Here is a 25,719-nt window from a genome sequence, read left to right as displayed (position 1 = left end):
TGGGCTGTAAAACCCCAATGGCTGGGTAACACCATAGTGTCCCTGATATTCCACGATATGGTCAGTTAACAAGGGGTTAAAACTGGCTGTAATAGAGGAATTTGGGATTCTGTGAGGCTTCTCACTTAGGAGTAGAGGCAGGGGAAAGGAGTACGGAGCTGGCTGTCACCACTTCTCTAGAATCACAAGGTAAGCAATGGCTCAGTAGGGAGTGGAGAGGTAGAGAGTGGATTCTGTGTGTGTGTGTGTGTGTGTGTGTGTGTGTGTGTGTACATGTGCGCATGTTCTTTGTGGGTTCTGCGTGTGTTTGTTTGTGTGCGTGTTAGCCGGCATGCATGCGTGTGTGTGCATAGGAGTAGTTGATGTAGGGGGAAGTGGAGCCCCCTGATCCCAAAACGTACAGAACGTGGAGCCACTGCCGTGGAATCCCATGTGTGTCATAAAGTGTCTCCTGGCTAATGCCTCCAGTTGGTTTTATGAGGGGCCAAAAGACAAAGACGTGTTTTTATGTACCGGGTGGAGGGTGTAGGTGTGGGCTCTACCTGCAGGGAAAACTGGACCAMTAATCCGGTAGATTTGTCAAGGGAGCCGTCTTTAGCTAATGAATGGTTGCGAGGTGCCAAGGCATTTTGTTGTGTCTTGGCATGCTATCTTCAACTTGGCATGTCTGACATGTAAATTGGAAAAGGGACATGCTTTTTCCTTTCTCCTCCCTCCATTCCTTCCATCTTGCTCACTTTTTAAGATTTCTTTAATTTCAGTGTCAGTCGAGGTAAGCAATCACAGCTCGAGCCGAGGCTGAGCCAACATGTGTTTGGAGTTTGAAAATATTTAATCCGTTTCTGATTTAAAACAAAGTATGCTAAATCCCTTTGGGAGCTGTCCCCTGATATTAATTTCCAGCGTACTGCACTTCTACAGATGACTATTACAGAGGTGTGTTTATCCCATGGATTTAACTGTCTCACTTTTGTCTGGGCTTTTCAATGGCCATTGAAGCTTGACTGATGAAATTATCATAGTCAATTATCAGGTTAGTGGCTGTGTTGAAAAATCGTGGCGTTGTTTATTACAGTCTATGCTCCTCATCTTGAAGCTAACTACTAGCTAGCATAACAGCTAACCATGTCAATCTTAATGCCCTGTTCTGTTCACAGTTAAAGTGTAACAAGTGCTTACATGTGGGATGAGGGTCATTTTGCTAAGCATATGTAGCCTATATTATTTATGTATGTATAAGGTTGGCACCAGTGTTTGCCAGGCGTTTTCTGTCTTTGTGTGAATGTGTCTGTAAAGCAGCCCAGACCTTCATCACCAGTGTTCCCCAGTACCATTCACACATCCACCCACACAATACAAAGCATCAACAAAGGAGTTTAAAGGAAATATTTTTGGATCGCGTGGGCGCACCCTTATTCCCTTCTCTCAAACACTGTTCTATGAGGATTCATCTGAGCTAGAGGCTATACTTTCATAGTCTTTGTTCTTCCAAAACCTGCTTAACATTTATAGTCAACCTGGACTCAGGGGTAGACGTAACATAGTAAACGTCTGTCTCCCTCTATTTTATGATATGTTACATTTCGTATGGTATGTATTAATTTGTGGATGTCCATCCATTTCAAATGATATGTTACGAATAACAATTAATATGATATGTTACGAATTGCAACCCTAGGGGGCTAGGCGGCTAAGCAGAAGAGTGAATTATAAATTGGACCTCTGTCCATGACTTGAGGACGTCGGGAAATTCCTTCAAAACCAGCCACTAGGGGCAACAGCAAGGGAGAACGACCGCCCCCTCTCGTTGAAGCCCCAGTAGTCCAAGGCCAACCGCAGTATTGCAGGCATTAGCAGAATACAAGATCCCCCCCCCCATTAAACTGAATTAATCCTTTTTCATCTTCTTGGTCAATCTTCATGGAAAAAATGTATAAAATCGAAGGCAATCATGGTACCAATAATGTATGTCCTTGAACCGAWTATTTTAAAATAGCACACAGAAGAAGWWATGAGGATGATTTAGTTGCTAATGGAAACCTGCAGTACCCTGGTCAGCCTTTTGTTTTTAGTCTTTTGTTCGAACCCTATCCCAAACCTTAACCCTTACCTTAACCATTCTGAATGAGTGCCTAAACTTCATGTTTTAACCATATCCAAAACCTTAACCCTTAAAGGAGAAGTTTACCCAAAATACAGAAACTRTGATTCCATACAAGTGATTCCATACATTGAAACTAGTTCAGTGGAGTTTGCCCTCTCCCCCTCTCCCCATCTCTCTCCCTGTAGTGCTGTACTGAAACAGCAGCAAAAACGGGACACGTGACATTGCTGGATGCTGGCCTTGCTCTGATCCATTGCCAGTGAATTCATGATTCTGATATCCACGAACTGTGGACAAATTCATTTTTTTTTTTTAAAGCGTTCTAGGGAGTTTTTTTTAGCCACCAATTGATTGATTGATTTGAGTTTTTGGGATGGGAGATGGAGCTTGTGCAAAAGTTGATGGAGTTAGGCATATCGCAGGTAAAGTCACTTACACAAAGTGGAAACAGAGATGGMAGCAAGAGCAAGCTGGTGTTCGGTCCCTGGCTGCACTTTATACAGGAAATCAAGGGAAGAACGTACCAAATTTCACTGTTTTCCGATACAATATGTAMATTCCGCTGCAGCCAACCTTGCATCGATATGTGTGCACTTCAGCGACAATGCATATGATTGAGATATGTCATCTGAAATTATGGAGAAAGAAAACCGAAGGATACTAAAAGATACAATCATTGCTACTGTATTTCCATGGACTGGATCTGGCGCAGTGCCAAAATGCAAAGGTGCTCTACAGGTTAGCATATGTGCCCTGTGTATTTCTGACGGGGGGTGAGAGACAATAGACATTGTGTCACCTTACATTGCAGAATAGAGTATCCTAAAACCATTGTGATAAATAAACAGAGGCTATATTGTGTTTTGGGCTAATGTGAAATGATAAACCCTCTAATGGTTCCGCTCATAGAGTTTTATGATACGCAATCATTCAATGAAGTAAGGWTTAGCTACTTATTCATGAAATAACTGTCCGTTTTGCCCAGCTGGAACAGGGTTGCGTCACCAATTCATTTTTGGAATTTGGACAATTGTTTCCAAGACACCAGAGTTTATRTGGGCAGCAAAATCCCTGTGGTCGCAAAAGCAACCTTACCTCTCCTCATCATCACTGCGTTCCTCTATTTCTGTAGGAATTGTCATCACGTGTTCAAATTCTCTGCAGCAGAAACATTTCTCATTCGTGCCATTGGAGCACAATTGCCACAACTRCACCACCAGTCTGTGTTGATCCTGGGGATGGGTTAGGGCTTTGGTCCAGCTACTGCTGCAGCTTTGGTGGCTAGAGCGGCAGCGACCATCTGAAGCTCAATTTGCSTCAATTCTTCATCCGAACACTSAGGCTCATATAAATACGATTCAACAACATCATCGGTGCCCCTCCAGTAGCCAATATTTTGTCACCAGACATACAGGATTTGTAGGTTGTGGTTTACTTTGTATAACTAATGTGTAACGCTGTCTCCACTTCTCCGCCTAAAAAAGGTGCATCTGTGAATAAGGGCATAACGTGCAGTTTCTACGTGGCAGGGATTCCCCTGAGAGCAGTTGTTACCCATCTCCACCACGATGAAGTCCAATTGAACTGAATCCACCTCCAGAGCATCCAAAGAGCTTGTCCCATCATGGGTTGTTAAGTTCTGCTCTCTAGTGAGCGTGGGTTAATGACTAAAATATGTGGAGAGAAACCAAGATTGCATTCCAAATGGCACCCTAATCCCTTTATAGTGCACTACTTTTGACCAGGGYCCATRGTGCACTACATTKGGAATAKGGTGCTATTTGGGATGTATCCCAATACCACGTTTCTTTCTCTTTCCACCTCAGCAACAGGGTGTATCAAAATAACAGCTTTGCGCCGACATTAACCCCATTGAGAAATAAGGAAACTTGATGAAGCACTTTTTAATGCAGCTTTTCAATATTGATTTCACAGCACTTTGTAGAGAAGTCTTCCACTCCCTTGATTCCCATGGAGGCCCGGCCCATGTTAATGGGAAATACTGTATCTCCATGCCCACCCACTCCGTCTGGCTTTAATTAAATCTGCTCAAGGCTTTGCTTGGTGGCCCAGTGTATTTACTGCTCACTCTCTTAAGTTGGTTGGGGGTTTCCTCCCTGCTAGTAATTCTGGGTTACAAAACAAGACCAGTGTGTGCTCTCTGTAATGTAGGACTTATGTCCATGTCATGCTGTCATGGCCAAGTGCTAAGCCTGAAAAGTAGGTTATTTTTTCAAAAGTGTTCAAAAGAGTATGGATACTTACATGGCTGTGTGGTTTTGTGTTATTTTGTTATTCAGCAAGGATAGTTACGAGATAGGTATCTCCTATTATACAGTCAAACCTCTTCAATCGTCCTTGTCCTTTCTATAATGGATTTTAAAATCATATTGATAGCCATATGTTTCTGAGTGTGACTCACAACTGTTAGCAATTAGCTTTCAGTGAGGGGGTTGTCATACTATTCAGATTACATGTTTAGTCCTACACCCCAAATGTTCCACTTTCCCATTCATCTTTACATCTAAAAGGCTTAAGCTGCAATACAGTACAGTTTGGTTTCCTATATACAGTTATTTTTAATGGCTCCAAAGGTAAACAACAATTCTTCATTGTTGTGCCTCGTGTTTTTGTTTTTGTTTGTGTTTGCTGTCATTCTGTACTCGGTGTGGAAAATCAATTTGTCGAGGGGTTTTCCTGCTCATCATCTTAAGAGAGGGGACGAGGGGGAATAACTCCCCTCCCAATACTCCCTCCCTCTTTCCTTCCTCCCTCCCTCTTTCCCAAACCCTGCTCATTTTTGGCAGTTCCTCGTTCCTCCTTTTTTTTTCTCTCTCCTAGAGGGATTGTATGACAGCTATTCCTGCTGCTGGCAGAGAGAGTGGAGACTGTGAGGGAGAGGGAAAGTCTGTTATTCAGAGGAAGTTACCACCTCTTCCCTATAGGCTTCTCTACAAGTTCCAGGACTGGAGAACAGCAGTAGTCACACACAGGGAATCGGCAAGATTGACAGTCAGGATTGCTTGTTGTGTTGATTTTCCCAACCTGGATGCGAGAAGTGGACTGTTTTGACTGAGGCTAGCATTGAGCCTTACCTTATCTTGACATGAATTAACTTTCCTAAGTGGACACCTTGACAGCACTACTTACTTGGTAAGTGTGACAACCCCAGTCTGTGTATGTATAATAACATATGAACCTCAACAAGGTATTTATATCACTGTATTTACAATGTAAAGGCTGTAACTTTTTGTGTTTCCCTTAAAACCCATAAGGGTCTAAGCCCTCCCTAAGCCGGGGGAGAGGGTTCTACTAAGCTATATGGATTTTTTTTTAAAGAAGTTCATAACAAGGATCATTTGGCTATTTGATTTATAATTTTAAGACCTCTTGAAGTATCCACCAAAAATATGTAAAAAATAAATAAATATGAAAAATGATATTGGGCCGTCCTGCAATTAGCCCATACAAACGCAGTAAATAGCAGATTCACTACATGGAACAACAGACAGCCACCCAAAAATATCAAAAGGAAGTTTGTTCTGAAATGTCTCTCCTTGTGAGGACCGATGCCGTAACAGGAGATGCAGGTACGGGGAGTCAAACATTTATTCAGGAACGGACATAGAACACGACAGGAACAGCATCACACACGGGAAAACAAGGACATATGCAAAACAATCCTGAAGCAGGGAACAGAGCTAGGAAACAGACAGATATAGGGAAGACAATTACACAAGTAATTGAGTCCACGTGAGTCCAATGAGCGCTGATGAACGTAACGGGGAAAGGCAGGTGTGCTACTGAAGGTGACTTGAGTGCGTAATGTTGGGAGTCTGGCGTCCTCGAGCGCCAGAGGGAGGAAGAGCGGGAGCAGGCATGACAGTACCCCCCCCCCCTAGGAGTGCCTCCCGGCGTCCCACCTGGGCGAACCGGCCGAGACATAGGCGCTGGGCAAGCTGGCTGGGGAAGGGGGAGGAAGAGCGGGAGCAGGCGTGACACTCCTATATCAGAGATATAAGAAAGATCAGGAAACATTTGTAAATTGTTTTTTACATGTATTTCACCCCTTATTTTTGGCACAAAACAGTCTTTATATATATATATAAATACTTCCATACATTTTTTTCAACTGGTATCATATTAGTGTGTAGCCCAAACTGTTAGGACTCTACAGACAGAAGTTGGCAGATTGGCTGTACCGACTTCAGACAAGTCCCAAGACGCTTATTGGGGTCGTAGAGCAAAAAGGAGAAAACCATTGGGTTTGTGAAAGTCTCATCTTTCCATAGAGGGGTCATAATAGTTTGGGAAGACTGATTTTCGTGATGTCTCATGGTATGACAAACACAGCTCTATCTCTTTCACCTTTCACCGCAGATGTGGAAGTGCAACATAGGCAGATGCTGATATCGCTATCTTAAACTGATTGATTTTTATGGGGGTGCGACGTGTGGTGTGTGTCTAGGTACAGTGGGGTTTCAATGAGTGCCTGCTGTTTCATGTTTTGCAGTTTATGTTCCTTCAGAACTCTGCAAAGCAGTACTCTTGCGGTTGCACGAGTTTGCGAACACTTTAAAAACACTTTAAAACTCTGATGACGACTAGAGGTTCCCTTTCGGTCAGAACACTCAGTAGAACACACAGCTATAGGTTCCAGCACTGTGTGTTGTAGCTTGTTTCCTTCCTTCAGTAGCTATATTCATATCTTTACGTGATTCAAGCTCATTCATAGGGGGTTATACTATTCTTGTTGGAGTGTCCTCAAGAGAAGCAATGCTCACCTTTTGAGCGTCTCAACAAGAGCTACAGTATGAAGTGTGTGTGTGGTTACAACACGTATCTGATGGATCGGTGCCAGAGAGCAGGGCCGATGCAGCTAGCTGCACAGTGGCTAACCTTGCGGTGATAAATGACTGCACTTTCGCCACAATAAATACAAAACATCCTGTATTTTGGTGAGGGCCGCATCAACGGCGTAATACGATCAAGGGGAGCCGAGGTTAGAGCGTCACGCTTCACTAATGTGCAGCCCTCCGTTTCGTCAACATATAGGGGTCCTGTGTGTGTGCATACGTGTCTGTGTGGGAGGGGGAATAATGGTTTTGTCTCACACACATACACACACCGTCTCCACTGGAGTACTGTGGTCCTCTTATCAGTAGGAGATAGCCATTCTCAGAGGTCCCCTCTAATTAGCATATCTAAGTGGGCAGGCTGTTTGCTGTGCCTCCCTGTGTCAATCTGATAAAGTGACAGATAACAGAGGATAAGTGTGAATGCCTATAACCTTCAGGCGTGTTTTGGGACAGTTGACTTGTATCTGACCTCTCCCAGCTGTGTTCCCCTCCATCCTCTTGTTCTCCTCAATCTCACTGCCCCATGTTTTATTACTGGGGTTTTTGCCTTATCTGTGGCCTCTAAAGAGTCACAAGTCAATATTTGACTTGAAACGCTTGTCTAAACTCTAAACCATTTTCCTGGCCCTCTACTGCACAGGAGACAACAGTGTTTCAGAGTGCTTTCACGGACATACATAGCCCAGGATCAAGATGAGTGGTGTATTTTATGAGCGGTGTATTTTACGAGTGGTGTATTTGCTTTATTACCACTACCATCCTGTAATGATGCCTTGGTATCGCTATTTAAGCCATTGCCTTGGGTCTTGCTATTCTCTCCTAGCAGACACTGATAGAGTAACTCACATCTGACAATTTCTTAGGGTGAGTGAAACATTACTCTCCCATTTGTGTTGGTATAATGATTGGTTTGTTGTGAAACATGAGAGCGAGTTTAGGACATGCCATCTAAATGAAGTGGGGCATACAGTATATTATATTTTGTAGACCACTAGCCATTAAATGTTATAAACAGGTTTTCAAAGAGACGCAGAAGCTATGAACTGCCTCATCTAATCAGATGTAAAGCCAACAAGACTGTATTCGATTCAGATTCGCCATTGACAAATAATAGGTTGATGAGTGATTTATCTCTGAAGCTGTGTTTAGCAAGACTCCTACTAAAACCACTGCTGTCTCATAAAGGCTCAATTCTTTCTAGTCACGGCTTCTCCCTGGTCTCCTTAGACTTAGGGGGATGTTTGACGTGCTAAATCCACTAGGGTTTGCCTAAGCCTCTCTCTCTCGCTCTCGCTCTCTCTCTCTCTCTTTCTCTGTACACACATGTGAATGTCCAAGAACATAAGTAAGCCCTGGGTTTAAGGTTGAATTTGTTTAAACTTTACATGGGAATCTGGGGGAAGAGAGAAACCATATGGTGAAGAAGGAATAAAAAACAAGATGACAGGGTTGAGCACACAGAAACTGGTACAGTGACGTCTGTAAAGTATCTCTAGTTATTTACACATTCAATAAGAGACACTGGACTCAGAAGCTTAATCATATAATTTAATCATAGTTTAAGGTCCGTTATCAAATATTCATGGTCTACACCAAACAAGTTGTTTGTCCAGCTCTGACAAAACTGTACCCTGACGAACTAAATAATTCATACCATACAGACTAAAAATGACACCACGGATCACTTTCCCAGAAGACTAGGCTTTATTTATGTCTACATGTTTGTGGACAGGACAGTTAACTCTGCCCTGCCACCCATGGAAAGGGTTAACACGTTTTGTGTCGTAGGGTAATCACAAGTCCTGTGTAATGAATACAGTGTGTGGTTGTGGTCGGATGTTGCATGCTGGCCCAGATCGATCAGAGATCACAACTCCGTTTTTGGAGCTTGAGGCTGGGGATCACCTGGGGTGCGTGCGAGGGGGAAAACACACACACATTCCTGTGCACACACACACAAACTCATTAAGTTCCAATTCTGAGCATCAATGTCCTGGGCTCTGTATGTCCAGTACTGGATAGAGATGGAACATGATAAAGTCGATATGAAGAAAGAGCGTGTGTTTCCTCTTCTGGATTTCCATATGAGAGCAGCATTTTGTCTCTGTCTACCATCAAACCCCTCAACCCCACATCTGGCCACTATTAACCTCCACCACCATGGGCCTGTATCTCCATTACCCCCCCATACCCCCACCAGCCCAATCCTCACGGGGTAAAGAGATTGCTCTCTAGATCATTTCTTATGTCACTAAAATACCTGCTTCGAATTGTCACGGGTTGCAGTTACATACGCCCTGCAAAGCATAGGCAGGGGTGTCAAACCTGCCAAGGAGGTTCGATCAGGCCCGCAGGATAATTTGAAAGTGGAAAAAATGCATAAAAGACATGGAATTAATATTTTTAATTCGCTGCAATTCATGGATTATCCGCTAAGGGGCGCACTCTTTCCATCAGAGTAGAAGACAAGCCGCATCACTGAGACAGACTGAAAACAGCAGACGGTATCAATGCGCCATCTGCTGCTTGTTACGACGTTGTTAATACCTTGGTCTCTACCTCTCCGCTACACCCTCATTAGCCAAAATGTCGTTATCCAAACGGAGAAAAGTAGATAAGGAGTGTAGAATTTTCAAAGAAAAATGGACCACGTCCTATTTATTTACAGAGATGCACGGAAAACCTTCGTGCTTGGTTGTGTTTGCAACCAAGTTTTCGGTTATTGAAGGAATATAATATTCGACGCCACTACGGAGACTCATCACAGCGAAAAATATGACGGCTTGCAAGGACAACTGAGAAGAGATAAGATTAACGAATTGCTGGCGGGTCTGAGGAAACAGCAGTCAACTTTCAATCCAGAGCCGAGAAGTCAGTGAAGCACGGTTAAAAGCCAGCTACCTAATTGCTAGCGAAATAGCATTAGCATCGAAGCCGGTATTCCGACTGTGACTTTTGTTAAACGCATGCATGATGAAGGCGGCTGAACTTGTATTGTCCCGAAAGAAAGCGACAAGCTTTGCCAATATTTAGCCTACGAGGGAATACTATAGGCAGAGAGGATTTCGGAACTATCGGCAGATTTAGACAGTCAATTGAAACAGAGAGTCAAGTCATTTTATTTTGCATTTCTTGGCAATTGACGAGAGCCACTGACATCACAGACGTGCGCCCAACTGGCCATATTTATTCGAGGAGTTGATGAGACATTGACTGTTACTGAAGAGTTTCTTGAGTTGGTGCCCAATGATGGACACCACAACAGCCGAGGACATTTTCGCTCTGTCGTTGCTGCATTGGACAGAGTTGGAGTGGACTGGTCCCGCGCTGTCAGCCTGGCTACAGACGCGCGCGCCATCCATGGTCGGAAAGAAAGCAGGTGGTCGCGACAAAGTTCAAAGACAAAGTACAAGCCCTTAATGGGAGGAGATCGTTTCTGGACATTTCACTGTATTTTTGCACCAGGAGGCATTGTGTGTGCAAGTCGCTGAAAATGGGACCACGTCATGGAGGTGGTTGTTCGCACTGTAAATTTCATCCGGTCCAGAGGTCTGAACCATCGTCAGTTTTGACAAAACTTCTCAGCGACAGCCAACATTACCCACAGCCTGCCATACCACACTGAAGTGAGATGGTTAAGCCGAGGCGCTGTGCTGAGCATTTCTTTGGATCTACGAGAGGAAAATCGGACAGTTCATGGAGAAAAAAAGGAAACCGGTGTTGGAATTACCAATCTCAGAATGGCTACGGGACCTTGCATTCTTGGTTGATATTACTGAACACTTGAACAATCTGAACAAAATGTTGCAAGGCCGCAAAAAAAGTTGTCACACAGTTTTCGTGACAACATACATTGCATTTAAGTTGAAGCGACTTTGTGGGAGATTGCAACTGGCAAATGGCAACCCTGCTCATTTCCCCTGTCTGAGAGATGTGTGTGTGACCAGACCTGATGCGGACAGTGAAAACGGTACAAAGACAAAAATTGCAGGACTACTGCGGGAGTTTGAGAAACGTTTTCAGGTATTTGGTGAACTTGACAGAATTTTCAGTTTTTCGCTCACCTTTCACAGTTAAAGCTTCTGATCTGCCGGTCGAAATTCAGCTAGAGATAATTGATTTGCAGTGTGATGCAGATTTGAAGGGCAAATTTGCCTCTGTAGGGTCTGGACAGATTTATCAGTATCTACTACCAGGGGTACCCCCAAATTAACAGCCCTGGCTGCTAAAAATTTTGTGCATGTTTGGACAACCTACCTTTGTGAACAAATTTTCTCAGTGATGATATCAATAAACAAAAAAATGCGTTCAAGGCTCACAAACAAGCACTTTAAATGAGATTCTGAAAGTGACAGCTAGTCAGGACATGACACCTGGTGTTGATGCACTTGTACAGGCCAAAAGATGCCAAGTTTCAGGAACCAAATTACAAGTCCAGACTAGACTAACACCTTTAAAATGCTGCCTTAGATACTGTTTGCATTGAAAGAATACAGCTCTGTGAAGATGAATCCTTACTGTGGTGATTTAAAAAAATGTGCACTTTAATGTTAGTCAGCAGCTTCAAAACAAAAGTTGTGTGATGGAATTCTACTGTTCATACAACTCCATAAATTTTCAGTATGTATTGTATGTGTATGTATGTTTCATGTATGAAGTTTACAGATTTACAGGACAGGCGAACACTTTCTTCATTACACATTTAAAATCACTCTCCTTAGTTTGTAAGGTGTACGCWAGGATTACATTTAGATTTTATATGCGTATGTGTAAGTGGTTTAAAAATTCCTTTCTTTAAAAGTCTCATTTAATCTTAAAGTGCATTACTATATTTTTCAGTACCAATTAAAGTTTTGTGCCTTTGTACAATCAGTGGGATCAGTTGCAATGCATATTTGTGAATGATAAAAGTAAATTGCACATTTGTCTAAGGAAATATGAGGTGTTTCATGAAATGTTTTGTAAAAGGATAGTTCATTAAATTTCAATATTTTCCTAATGTTCTTGTGCTTCTTTACACCAAAACAAAAGAAAGACATGATATTTTGGTTATTTATAGCAGAGTATGGTATAATTTTAATGGTCCGGCCCACTTGACATCTCCCTAGGCCGTATGTGGCCCACGATGCGAAATGAGTTTGACACCCCTGGCATAGAGGCTTCTCTGCTGAACCAAGTTGGAGTGGAGTTGAAGTTGGCACTCTCCATTTAAATGAAATCATGGCCTCACGTGGAGAAGTATGACATAAAGAAACCAAAACAACCTCCTTATTGAGTACCTGCCATGTGAATGAGATCAGAATGTTTAGTAATGCCTTGACTGAGAAGAAAGTTCTGGTCCTTGAAAGCTACAGTGTTAAAAAGCTGTTGTTAATTGAGTCTAAAGTCAAGTTCAACAACTTATCAAAACTGGCTGGCTGTCAGCAAGGCAGTAAGTGGCAAAAGTGTGTAATGGAGAATGATGTGTAACTCAAATATGTCCACCCACTGTGCACAAATGTCGGTACAACGTCTAGTTTTGAATTATGTTTCATTGCGTTGTCAATGAGTGTGAATTGAAAATGAAATCAAAACAATCTTTGAGCCATGTAAGTGCATTTTGGTTAAAAGTTTGGTGAAAAAATACAACAAAAAAAGGTTGATTCTCCAAGTTTGTGCCAAGTGGGCAGTTTAAAATGTCTCACTTCAAGCCCCCAGAAAGTTAATCCAAGGCTACTGTTTGGAAACCACCTTCACTGGGTGGCAATCCTGCTCGCTGTTCAGAGGAGAAAAGAAAAAGCAGATTTTCTAAGTTTGAGTTTCAGCTCTGTGGAGCTCCCCATACTCTCAGCTGGCAGCCATCTTTGGGGTCAGCTCTACCTTGTGCTCAGTGTCACTGAGCCTGATGGCAAACACATGTCTGACTGGGCTCGAACTGAAATAATCCCCCCCCCCCACAGTACAAGCCCATGGCCAGGGCACGGTGCAATGGAAAACAGAACCAACACTTAGCACAGCTTGATCCCCAAGATCCCATGTCAAGAGAAAACAAAAAAGGACGACACTCTCTTTTCTCCAAAATGCCGTTACAACCATTCATGGCTGTTAAGAAAGACCAGCCGCACTGGACAGAAAATGCCTTCACCAGATGCCTACCCTCTGAATGCTTTTGCAGGCACCGGCACGAACAGAGCCCTTGCTCTGAGGAAAAGTGTCCGTTTTTATTAGTTGGAACGTTACCGCATGCACCTCTGCCTGTCTGTCTCAGGGAGAGTGTCAGGGCTAGAAGGGATACAGCTTCTGTCAAATGAATGTGAAAAGTTGATTTTTTTGGTGTGCATTTTAGCTAACCTTAACTCTTTTCCTAACCTCTTCTCCTAACCTTCTGCGTAAGTTCTCCTAACCTCTCACGAAAAATAAAATATGACAAAAGCTGTATCCCATCTAGTAAAAAGTTCCATCAGGCTTTTCTGGACTTGGATGCTGTCCTGCCTTGGTTGGTGGTCAGGTGATCTTGCTTGGCTGGGTTTAGGTATAGAGAATGCCTGGGAGACCATACACTGGCGTGATTGAGGCCACATGGTAAACTATTTTACAGAAAGCTGTTAAATAGGAAAGGTATGGAAGAAAAAAAATCCAGTAGATACTTTTATGTATGAGCATTCTAGGGAACAGCCATTAACCTGCTTTTCTGCTACTTACAGAATCTCACATCATGGCTTTCTGAGAAAATTGGATACTAAGTAAATCAAAGCACTAGCTCTACAGGCCGCTCAATTGCAGCATATAGTATTTATTCAAGTTGCAAAAGTCAAGTGGAATATATTGAGCTTAAACTGCCTCCATGTGCTCAAAACAATGAATAAATTACTCCTCGGTGGTCCATTTGATCCCATGGATCATTAATCCCAGACATATTTTCTCTCTCAGTAGCTGAAACAAAAATCTAAGAAACAAGGAACTTTTTAATTAACTTTGTCAGGGGCAAAGTTGATGAATGCTATAAAATTGTCCTCATTTTACACTCAAACTCAAAGTGACACCAGTTACAGTACGTCTCTGATCTCCCATGCCAGAGCTAGGCTATATACGTGCATAAAAACAACAAAATGTGATTAAATTCAAATCTGGGCTTTTTCAACTCACTGAAGACCTATGCCAGGCAAACCACAGAAAGACCATCCATTGTGCCAGGGAACTATTGTGGCTGCACATCAATTCTAGGTATCGAAAATATCCCTTTCGCTCTGTGGTTCAAAGTGTGTCATTATGGTGAGGAAACAGGCGTACTCGCTGCCTTGTGGGATCAGTTTTTTCTAATGTATTTTCATTGTAATTCAATTTTGGCTACACTCCCTGGATAAATTCCTACTCAGGGGCTGTTAATGTGATTTCTCAGACTTGACAGAGGAGTACTATGGTTAGATACTTTATGAATGGTTTATAGTGTACAAAAGGGCCTGTTTGGTCATGACAACTCTTGCTTCTGAGGTTGGTCCCTGTCACTATGTGGCTAGTCAATCATTTAGGAAGTATCTTTATCTAGTGAGACGGCATAATCAGCTTCTCCCCACAAGACAATAACAGTGTGATTAGCTCAGACAATCAGACAAAGCTCAGACAATCAGACAATGCTATCCTTCACTTTAAAGGCCCACTTTAAAACTATTATGTTGACTTCATGGACAGTCAGACATTGTATCCATACCTCCATCTATGAATTCGAATTGTTTACATTTCCTTGACCCAAGTTTATAACAAACCAGGTGGCGGTGCTGCCGTTTTGTTGTTTGTCAAATTTAAGGAGTGGGAGATGAGGGTGTTTGTCTGGACTGGGTTCCGGACTGACAGTACAACCAGATGTATGGGAGGAAACTTGGTAGGAAAGGAAAAGCTATTGGGCTCTTCTCCAAGTTGATAAGACCAAAAATATCACACAACGTAACGGACAGGGTTTTCCTTCATTTGGTTCCTCTTTCCTCCCAACCAAAGTAAACAACTGTTAGTCAGAAATAGAGAATGAACTCTTCCCAGGCCTCATAATAGCACATGTTGTTTACCTTGGCGTCAGTCTCAGCACTATTTGTGCTTAGGCCTTACAGTTATTTGAGACTTGGATGAACTTTTCATTGTTTTTGTATCTTGACGTGGTGTCAAGATACACTTTTCTTACACTCTTAAGTACAAACTGATTGGCTTTAATGTGAACTCATTGGTTGACTGATGATGCCCACCATGTGACTAAGGACACAGGAAGTGGATTGTGTGTTCAAATTGTTTGACCTGAGGTTATGAGGTCAGTTAGGAATGAATGACAGGCATTATCTGGTCACATGCGAGGTGATGTAATCTATGAGTGAGACCATGAAAGTAGAAGCCTTCTCACGCAACATTAGCTTGGAGTGTGCCTCCATTTATTTCCAAAAAAAGGTTCTAGTACCATAAAGGGTCTTTGGCATGTCGGTGTAGGAGAACCCAGTTTGGTTTCATTTAGAATTCTACAACCACTAAGAACCCTTTGAGAACCTGTTTGTGACAACTTTTTTTGTAGTGGCATAATGATCCAGTCGGCATTTTAACTTCTTTGGAGGCTCTTGAAGGGAGTAATATGCCAGAACATTTTCAGCACACATTCAAGGTCCCTAAAACTGCAGAAATACTGAAACATATGTAAACAGTGTTTTTCTCTTCAGCAGTCAAGGGACATAGAAACATCTGCTATTGATTAGAAAATTAATTAACTTGGAGAGCATGACTGACAGTTGAGTCATGGGAATGTGCGTTGAGGGAGGTCGAGAGCACGTCTGTTCATCATTTCTTCCTCCCGGTAAAACAAAAACACAACAAAACAACAGGCCCAGGTTAATTATTGTTTAGATTGGCTTCAAATGAGTCTCCGGTTGTCTTTAACCACCGTTCTCAGATGCCTGGGTTCTGATGAATTTCGTTCTGGTGCATTCCGCTCTGAGAAAAGAGCAGTTAGGCCCAGTTAGCAGTCCAATCATTAGCCATGACCTTGGAAAACACTTTATTACCCTTGAGACCAAAGCATAATATTGCATTGGAAAGCGCTTTAGACAGTATCCTATGTGGATACTGGCTGCTTTGCCTAGACAAAGCATCGTTTCAAATAGCTAAGCAAGGATTAGGCCTAGGTGACCTGGTCCGAGATCTGTTTTTTGCTTGGCAATTACGACGACTGTAGTTGGCTATACATACAGCACATACAGGATGGATCCCGCTTCTGTGGTCCAAAACAAAAGGCTGACCATATGACTCGGTGGCCTGGACTGAAGAGATGCTGCCCCCAAAAAAATTATAATAAAGTGATGCTGCCATGGCGACTGCTCCCTGTGTCCTTGCTAGCCGCAAACACTCTCCCGGGCCCAGCATTAGTGTACATAGGGTCTGGCAAGAGTCAGCAAGATCAAAATCTGCACTGGAAAGCAAAGAGGCCCTGCTAAACCAACTCAAGCTGGCACTGGGCTTTTTCCTCTCAACACAAAAAAGGGTGTGCGAAATATTCACAGCACAGCGTTTTTCATGGTCCTCTTTCCCCACCTGAAATGTATAGAGCTGCTCATATTCTGTGAGATATACTGTGGCTGTCGGGTATACAGACTGGGAGTTCTACTTCTTGGAGACAAAGTGCTCTGAGGATATCACAGTGGTTTGATGTGTCAGAGATGGGATGAGACTTTAGTTTCTATGTTAAACTGTTCCAGGAAAGCATCAGCCTGTAGCTGTATCAGAGATATTTTACGTACTTTAATTTATCCCTTGTAAGCAGCTTTGACTTCAAACATATCAGTGCTTAGGAGTACACACAAAAACCTAGAGAGAATTCACTCTTTGTCATGTTTGATTACAAATACCATGGACAAATCCGCCCCAAAATCTCTCTGTCTCCGTGCACATAATTAATTGTTGTGTAGTCTCCATACATGTACAATGTTTCGGTGTTTAATATTTCTAATATATTATCTTACATGCCTTTTCATCATGGTTGTACATGCCTTTTGGACATATGCGTATGTAAACTGTATTTATACAGTATGCACTGTATATGTAGGCGTTTGCGTATCCAAATATGAACTTTTGTACTACTGAAAGCTAAGCCTGCGTTTTGTCTGCTGGCGGACTGTGTATCCCTCAGCAACAGCAAAAGGCCAGTCATTGTTTGCATTGCAAACGCCTCAGTGAGTTTGGATCTGATGTAGGCTGACGGCTGTGTGAGTGTCTGTGTGTTTGCTCTTGTCTCAGGGCGGCCAAATGAACTGTTCGGCCTGAGGAGCGAAGGGCACGGGCATAGATCCAGAGAGAGAAAGAGAGAGAGAGAGAGAGGCTCAATTATTCAGCAAACCTCTCCACTTCCACCATGAGCTGGGACTGAAGACTTACCTCTAAAGCTTCATTTTATGGTAAGGTTAATGATACAATACAAAAGTGTACATCTGTCTGTACTTCTTATTGCCTATCTTTATATCTTAGAGCAACAGAAAGAGTATTGTGCTTTTTTTTAAAGAGTCAGGCGTGTGCTATGAACAGCTGCAATACATATGGTTGACCCATGTTTTTGTTGGATTTTTGTATCAACAAATGAGCACGATAACAACAGCATAATATCCTCGAGTTTCACATTAGCGTAGAATCCATAGACTGAAGAGATCACCCAAAACATTTGAGGTGACATAGAACAAAAACAGGTGGACCGTGCCATTTTTTATGCCAATGATCTGTAGGCCATGTGCTATGACTTAGCTTGTTGTGAGCAATTCCACGGGTTAGTACTGTATGTGACTGTGCTAGAGTCAGCCATCTTTTCATACTTGAACAACATGTTTGTTCCTCTGGGAGCCATAACACAGAACACGTGTAGAATGAAAGGGATCGGTTAGCTAATGCTAACGTGCTAACACATCAAAAGGTTCAAGGATACTCGTATTGGCTGGGCCCCTGTGTCGCTATCTATCACGTCTTGGTTTTCCTGTGCCTTGTGCCTTGCATGTACCATGTGATGATGTCATCAAGGTGGGTCGGGGGGGGAGAACAATAGTGGAGCGGACGGGAAAAGGGCAGGAAAGAGTCAGCAGGAAAGGGCTATGACAAGGGTTGAGGGTGAAGAGAGGGGGTTGCACAGGAAATGCAGGAGCGACCCAGTAGGAGCCACATGACCCTTTGGAAAGAGTGTTCCATATGGGAGAATCCATCCAGCCTCTCACTTCGATTGGAAACAGGTTCTCACTCTCTCTCTCTTTCTCTCTTGCTCTCTCAAAAGCGCAGGGGTAGCATAGGGGCTCGCTGTTATAGCCTAGCCTATGTAATTGACCACATAAGAAAAGAAGCAGGACCAGGCGTTGTACTTTTGTTGCGTGGCGAGGCGTGGTGCCGCGAGGTTCTCTGTGAGGGAAATTTGAGACTTCCTGGGAAGCCTGAGGCGAGGGAGCAATGACCGGGCCAGCGAGGGCCTGCAGGAACACAATGGAGCCAAACAGAGCGACAGGAAATGCTGAGGAAAAGATTCAGACGACCAGAAAGCGTCACCAGGGATAAGCCCAGTGGCCAAAACTTAAACCAATCAAATGACTTGCCTAAGCTTAATCATTCACATTTGGTTCTGCGCTCCAGCAGAAGCTGCTTCAGGAACAAAACCCAGTGACTCTAGTTTCAGGTCAGGCGACAGTAAAAGTGTGGACTCAAAATAAGATTTACACAATAGGCAAACAACACAGGTCTTCCAGGTCTTCACCCATTGGTGTCAGTCCAGGAAATGCTAAAGAGGTCACAAAACACGCAGTTACCTGTAAGAAGACACAGCACCTACATGCAGCTCGCGGATAGGAACCGCTGCCAAACCAATATTCTGGATCCGGAAGGCTCTGCTGGGGGACAAGATCGCTCGATTCAGTGTGGCGTCTGAGGACAGAGAGTTGACCTTCCGGGCCCGCCACTGTAGAGAGCGTGCCGGATGAGTCCGCACGCTCTACAACAGGTGACGGAGGAGCAACTGTTGCCAAGGACTACAACCGCCATCGATCTCCCAGAATGTAAAGGCCGCATGATTGGATACTATTCTCGCGACGCAAACATGCCGGAGCGCTTTTGTTTGCCACAGCTGAGCAGTAGGCCTTGTCCTCACCCACCCAAAGACATTGTGACCGACTTGCTCGATTGGGTCTTATGTAGCAAAATTTGATTATTATTATTTTTTTTACATTGGATAAAAGTAGACTCAGAGCTAGGAAATGGTATATCATACACTCAGTTGGAACAATGTGAAAGTAATTCTGCTTTGAAAAGTTGATCAACTTGTAAGTCCAATCTTAAGAAAAATTGTCACTGAAGTCACTTGAATGTTAGTATGGAAAAACTGCTGTGGTCAGTGTGTTTTGCGCAACAGCAAACAAGAAAACATCTAGTTGGCACTAGAGGCGTTCGTAAAACACTTTATCTCCATTGTAAAGGCGCCGGGAATTATGGGGTTCTGTGGTAGCAGAAGTGTTTCAGTGGGAGTGATGAGGGCATGAGGGTAGCTGTGGGTGCATGAGGGTAGCATGAGGGTAGCTGTGGGTGCATGAGGTAGCAGGAGGGTAGCTGTGGGGTGCATGAGGGTAAGCATGAGGGTAGCTGTGGGTGCATGAGGGTAGCAGGAGGTAGCTGTGGGAGCATAAGGGTAGCATGAGGGTAGCTGTGCGCTGCATGAGGGTAAACATGAGGTAGCTGTGGGGTGCATGAAGGTGGTAACATGAGGGTAGCCTGTGGGGTGCATGAGGGTAACATGAGGGTAGCTGTGGGGTGCAGAGGGTAACATGAGGTAGCTGTGGGTGCATGAGGGTAACATGAGGTAGCTGTGGGGTGCATGAGGGTAGCCTGTGGGGTGCATGAGGGAGCTGTGGGGTGCATGAGCGGTAGCTGTGGGGTGCATGAGGGTAGCTGTGGGGTGCATGAGTAACATGAGGGTAGCTGTGGGGTGCATGAGGGTAGCTGTGCCGCTGCATGAGGTAAACATGAGGTAGCGGTGGGGTGCAGTTGAGGTAACATGAGGGTATGCTGTGGGGGTGCATGAGTAACAGAACAGTGGTAGCACATGGTAGGGTGCTGTGGGGTGCATGTGAGGCATGAACGATGGTAGGTACAGTGATGGGTAGCTGGGGGATAGAGAGTCATGAGTGAAGTTTGCATGATGGTAACATGAGGGTAGCTGTGGGTGCATGAGGTAAAATGAGGGTTAGCTGTGGGGTGCATGAGGGGTAACATGAGGGTAGCTTGGGTGCATGAGGTAACATGAGGGTAGCTGTGGGGTGCATGAGGTAACATGGGGGTAGCTGTGGGGTGCATGAGGGTAGCATGAGGGTAACATGAGGGTAGCTGGGTGCCATGAGAGGTAACATGAGGGTAGCTGTGGGGTGTGAGGTAGCATGAGGTAGCATGAGGGTAGCATGGGTAGCATGAGGTGCTGTGGGGTGCATGAGGGAGCATGAGGGTAGCTGTGGGGTGCGATGAGGGTAACATGAGGGTAGCTGTGGGGTGCATGAGGTAGTTGGGGAGCATTGAGGTTAGCATGAGGGTAGCTGTGGGGTGCATGAGGGTAGAATGTGTCTTTTGGCCAAACCTCATTGTGTCAGTTTGTTTGACGGTGTGGAAGTTTCTGTGATACATGGTGGGAATAACTTAATTCATGCATACATTAATGCAGACAGTACTTGCATTGCATGATTGCATAGTATTGAGATCGCGTGAATTCTGATGCAGTGTGTTGTGTTTATTTGTATTAGGTGTAAGGCAGGGCTACTGGAGCATATCGTCAGCATGGATGCAAGAGGAAAGAGATGGACCTCCTGAGCAACAGCATAGCTGCCTACGCACACATCAAAGTCAGTCAATCAATCAATCACTTAACAACAGCAGTTGTCACATTGCTTTTAAAGAACCACAAAATGAAATCAATGAAACAAAATCGGCAATGTGCCAGTCATAACAATATTGATTTAGGCTACTAGCACAATTACTTTTTGACATAATGGGGTGTTTTTATCCTAGGTGAATTTACCAATGATCTTTTTCTGTCCTGTAGAGAACCCGGAGAGCTATTGGGCTGTACTTTGTGATCGGGGTTTGTTTCGGCCTGGTCCTCACCCTCTGCCTCCTGGTCATCCGGATCTCCTGCAAGCCCCGCACCAACATCCCGGCCTCCACGCCCGAGAAGAAACACTTAAAGGACTTCAGTGAGGACGAATGTGATGAAGATAGCGTGGATGAGGAAGAGGAGGGTGACGTCGAAGCACCCGCCCCCCTGCCCACCACAGAGATTCCCATTGGCAACCACCACAACCACAGCCAATCGGACGGGACACTGAGCGTTAACGTGTTCACGTCGGCCGAGGAGCTGGAGCGGGCGCAGCGATTGGAGGAGAGGGAGCGAATCATACGGGAGATCTGGAGGAATGGGCAGCCTGATATCCTGGGTTCAGGAACAGGCACTATAGGTCGGGTGCACTACTACTAATGCCCAGTGCTACGGGACCACTGAATGGACATACTATATAGAACTATGGTGCTATGGAATCAGGGGGTACTCGATGGTCCACACCTGCCAAAGACAGACTTAGAATCAGACCTCTGGTTGGGTCAGTGCCCCTGAGGGAGACCTTACGATTCCCATGAGGGGTGTTACTCATGCTGTTGCATACAGGCAGGTCACAAATGGCGCGCTACTTCGATCTGGTGTCTATTCAGTGATGTGAAATGTTCTGAACGTTGCAGATAGAAATAGAATGAATAGAGCTTACACAATTCCCTATTGTACCTGAAAGACAATCATATCTGTTCTACACGATACGTTTCTATCTGAACGTTCTGTGAAGTGACATCCCTCTGAACAGGCCCCTGAAGTGTAAGTCTTGACTCTAACACTATGTGATAGTGGTGTGCTGTGTGAATGTATTTCCCCCATCAACATTTGTCACCTACTATCACTGCCATAATGGAGTTACACCACAAGGCACCTTTGAGACCAGTTCTGCTGCTTTGTGATCTAGGCATGTGAAAGGGAACATTTATCATAATTGGAGTCTACAGTATAGAGAGATGCCTGAATAAAGTATTGCCCTTAGAAAAGCACAAAGGGAGTAAGGAAGGACTAATACAGCTATTGACAAATTGCCAGAGATACTGTAGGGAGTAGGGACCAAGTATTTTGTAATGAGAGGTCACTTCCTTTTGTTTGCTATGGCGCCATGTTTCCCTGAACACATTGGTGAGTTTACAGCGGGATAGCTCCGTGAACTGTTTGTCATTATATTAGGAAATGATCCTCAATGCTTTAGAGTGGTCTTGGAACCTTCTGTGAGGAAATAGAAATAGATTCGGTGGGACCATTTTTCATCTGATGTCAAATCATTTTGGATTTGGACTGCTCAGTTTGCTCAATTGAACGACACAGTTTTAGGCTGTTTTCAGAACCAATTACACTTGGGGGAAATTAAATAATTAAAGTGTTAAACTCAAAAGGCCTTGTGGTTGTTTCTGTTACACATAATGTCTTTCAGACAAACAATGCTCTTCCTTAAAATGTCCCTGGGCTATGTATTTTGAATATACTGTACAATATAAAGATTGTCTAGGGGTGAAATTTAATTTTAAAGTCACTCATTGTTAATTGTTCATCTTAATCAATTGCTACCATGTGTGCCTTGAAATGTTAAATAGATATGATTTTTATAATACAATATCTTGAAAACTTGTTTGTTAAATGTTTTGGCAAAACCCAGTGTTCTATCTAAACTAAATAAAGTCTTATTTTATTGTCTGAAATAAAACACAGGACAAAAGGATATTTGATTGCCAACAGAATCATGTTGAACGTTGATGAATAACACAATCTGCGTATGTATCTTTGGTATGATCATTATCCAGTTTGGTTCTCTTGGGCTTTAGCTGTACAGGTGTTTAACCAAATAAAGATCTGTCCCTCCAACAAAATATCATCATCAGTGTACCAACTGGGCACAGACATCAATTCAACATCTATTCCACGTTGGTTGAACGTAATTTCATTGAAATTACGTTGAACCAATGCAGTCATTTATATTGATTACTGCATTGCTGGGTTTACAGCTCGCAATAAAGGCATTTCGTGCACGTGACATTAAAACTTGAATCTTGACACAACATAGATTCAACCAGTGTGTGATCAGTAGGTATGTTTTATATCCATTTGACTTTTTGGCCAACTCTAGTACTAGAGTCTGACTGTGCTGGACACCAATGTATAGAGAGGCCAGGCCAACGTTGCGAGGAGGAAGGCATTGCTTGTAGAGGAAACCAGCCAAGAACTTCTGTAACATGTCTTAAACCTCCTCGGAGTACACAATGTGCTGGAAAAGCAGACAGGGTGGCAGGTTTGCCTTGGCGAGGTTTTCTCTGTTGAGGTCAGGGCTAAAACCTTGTGGCCAAGGTCCTAGCTACATATGACGACATGGAGGTCTGGACCTCTGGATTTTTTTTCTGAATTAGAATKAATAATAATTGGGGCCTCAACTTGCTGTTGAGAGTTATAGTAGAATACACAAGGTGCAATTTCAAAACTTCGTTGTGCATCATCAGTTTTCCTCTTGTTATATGTCACTCACTGACAGTCACTCAATTAGCCCATATCAGTTAAAACCTTTTCGATTGGTAAATTACTATAGTTAGTCTAGCCAGCTATCTAGACTTGAAGTAATCATGGTCAAATTACCGACCGGGCACGAAGGGCACTTCCCCAGGTGTCCTGACCTCCAGAGGGCCCACCTTGTTTTTGTTAGTCACTCTCACTCAGATATCATATTAAGGGCTGGATTCAATCTGTATCGCAGAAGTATCGCAGAAGTATCGCAGAAAATCTGCGTTAAAATGTTAAGGTAATTTCCAACTGAGCTGACCAATTGAGCTCTCCACAACCGTGGGAACATTGCCTTTAATTGTCAATTGCACTATACAGCGGATCTGTCTAAATTAAGGCTTGGACTATGATTGTTATAGCCAGCTCGTAAGTCTCAGAAGCATCAACCTTCTATTGCAGTGGGCTAAATCAGGGTCACACAGAGTGTTTCTTGGTAGTCTTGAACACATCTACTCTGAAACAAAAAGTATACACCTCGCACACRTGGTTATGGGCTTAAAACAAAAGAAGACATGTGTACCATGTCAGATATGGCGGTGAAATATATTCAACGTTGAGTTTGCGTCGCAATATTACACTTTATATACATCACAGAAGACTGAARTATAACAAAACTGTTAACATAGAAACATTGGATTTTCAGGCGTTTAAAAACAATTCATGCTTATTAATTATGAAATTATAAACATATAACATTCCACCCATGAGGCCACTAGGTCATTTGACTGCAGGAACGGGCTATTTAATAGTCGCATAACGGTTAGAACAAATGGGCATTGCATTGTTTTATGGTTGTAGTGGTAATGGCCTTTCAGGTGTCAGACTTCGTTACTGAATTTGCAAGGTTTCTAGACATTTTTTGTTCRATGATGTTGACTAGCGTTTACTGTAACTACAATTCAATGACGTATGTCAGTACATTAGAGAACATTCAATTCGATGAAATAGTATGGCAATTCATCTGGAAATATATGAATGCTGTCAGTACAACTTTCACGGGTCCAACCTCGATCATCGAAGACACTGAAGTATTTGTTTTCATTTAATAAGGCCTTAAATGCTTCACAAATAATGTATAAACGAATGTCATACCATATAAGGGGTGGCAAAAGGGTCATGCCACAATTCTCAAAGTACCAATTAGATCATCAACTTTATGGTGACATTTGTTTGTAAATGATTTGTGAAGCATCTACGTAGTGCTTATGAAAGCGTCTTTAAGCTGTATAAGTAAATTGCTTTTGTTTTCCATCGGACATGTTATCAATCTCAGTAGTAGTACTTGAGTTGAGTTGAGAGTAGAGGATCTTCACAGCAAATCTTCCCAGCTGACAATTTCTGGTTCCCTTCTTATTACCAGAACATTAGCAGGGATGTTTTGAGAATGTTAAAACGGCAAGGTTTGAAAGAGGTTCCCAGGGATGTTCCCAGGACATAGCTATAACGTTTTCTCCATTAATGTCTCTAACATTGTAGCAACGTTAACTGTTTGCTGGGTTTGACTAATACCGATTATACAACTGTGAAGGAAAAACACATGAAAAAATCAATGAATGAGACAAAGATGAGTTCCAAAATCTTAAGATGAGGAAACTCCAATTAGGATGGACCACACAGAGAACCACAACACTGAGTGGGAAAAGTTTCTGACTCGCCCACTGAGAGGATCTGAACATTTACAAAGGGTAAACTGTCATTTGTGGTTCAGTGACTGATTTGTAGATGATACACACTCACAAAAGATGAGTTCCAAAATGTTAAGATGAGGAAACTCCAATTAGGATGGACCACACAGAGAACCACAACACTGAGTGGGAAAAGTTTCTGACTCGCCCACTGAGAGGATCTGAACATTTACAAAGGGTAAACTGTCATTTGTGGTTCAGTGACTGATTTGGGAAAACACCACTTCAAAAATAATTACCGCGACAGCAGCACACAAGCTCTATTCCTCCCCAATGTAACTGGTTAACCCCTTCATATTGTTCACCGAACCACAGATGATTCTATAGACTAGCATAATAGGCACATTTGCAATTGAGAATCAAATCGACCCCTTGTGAGACCATATGCTGGTGCGGTTGGCCCTGGGTTCCTCCTAATGCAAGACAATG

At 43.3% G+C, this 25,719-nt stretch overlaps 1 protein-coding gene and 1 long non-coding RNA gene across 6 annotated transcripts; both read left to right on the top strand.

The window, feature by feature from the left end:
• LOC112067960 (protein eva-1 homolog B-like) lies at positions 1 to 22,834 on the top strand. Of its 5 annotated transcripts, none has more exons than XM_070437454.1 (4): positions 2 to 189; positions 17,206 to 17,363; positions 20,718 to 20,816; positions 21,017 to 22,834. In XM_070437454.1, exons 3-4 carry the CDS (start codon positions 20,772 to 20,774, stop codon positions 21,446 to 21,448), a joined length of 477 nt encoding a protein of 158 aa, XP_070293555.1. In that variant the 5' UTR covers positions 2 to 189; positions 17,206 to 17,363; positions 20,718 to 20,771; the 3' UTR covers positions 21,449 to 22,834. The 5 variants fall into 5 exon arrangements, with proteins under 5 accessions (XP_070293558.1, XP_070293555.1, XP_070293554.1 ...); XM_070437453.1 differs by lacking the exon at positions 2 to 189 and adding an exon at positions 4,931 to 5,257; XM_070437455.1 differs by lacking the exon at positions 2 to 189 and adding an exon at positions 7,599 to 7,827.
• LOC139023722 (uncharacterized) lies at positions 19,683 to 20,343 on the top strand. Its single transcript, XR_011474863.1, has 3 exons — positions 19,683 to 19,732; positions 19,876 to 19,922; positions 20,222 to 20,343. It is a non-coding gene; the product is annotated as an uncharacterized lncRNA (long non-coding RNA).
• Positions 22,835 to 25,719: the final 2,885 nt, after the last annotated feature.

Source organism: Salvelinus sp. IW2-2015, linkage group LG35 (assembly GCF_002910315.2).
Source record: "Salvelinus sp. IW2-2015 linkage group LG35, ASM291031v2, whole genome shotgun sequence".
Classification (NCBI taxonomy): domain Eukaryota; kingdom Metazoa; phylum Chordata; class Actinopteri; order Salmoniformes; family Salmonidae; genus Salvelinus; species Salvelinus sp. IW2-2015.
This window is presented reverse-complemented; position numbering and strand designations above follow the sequence as displayed.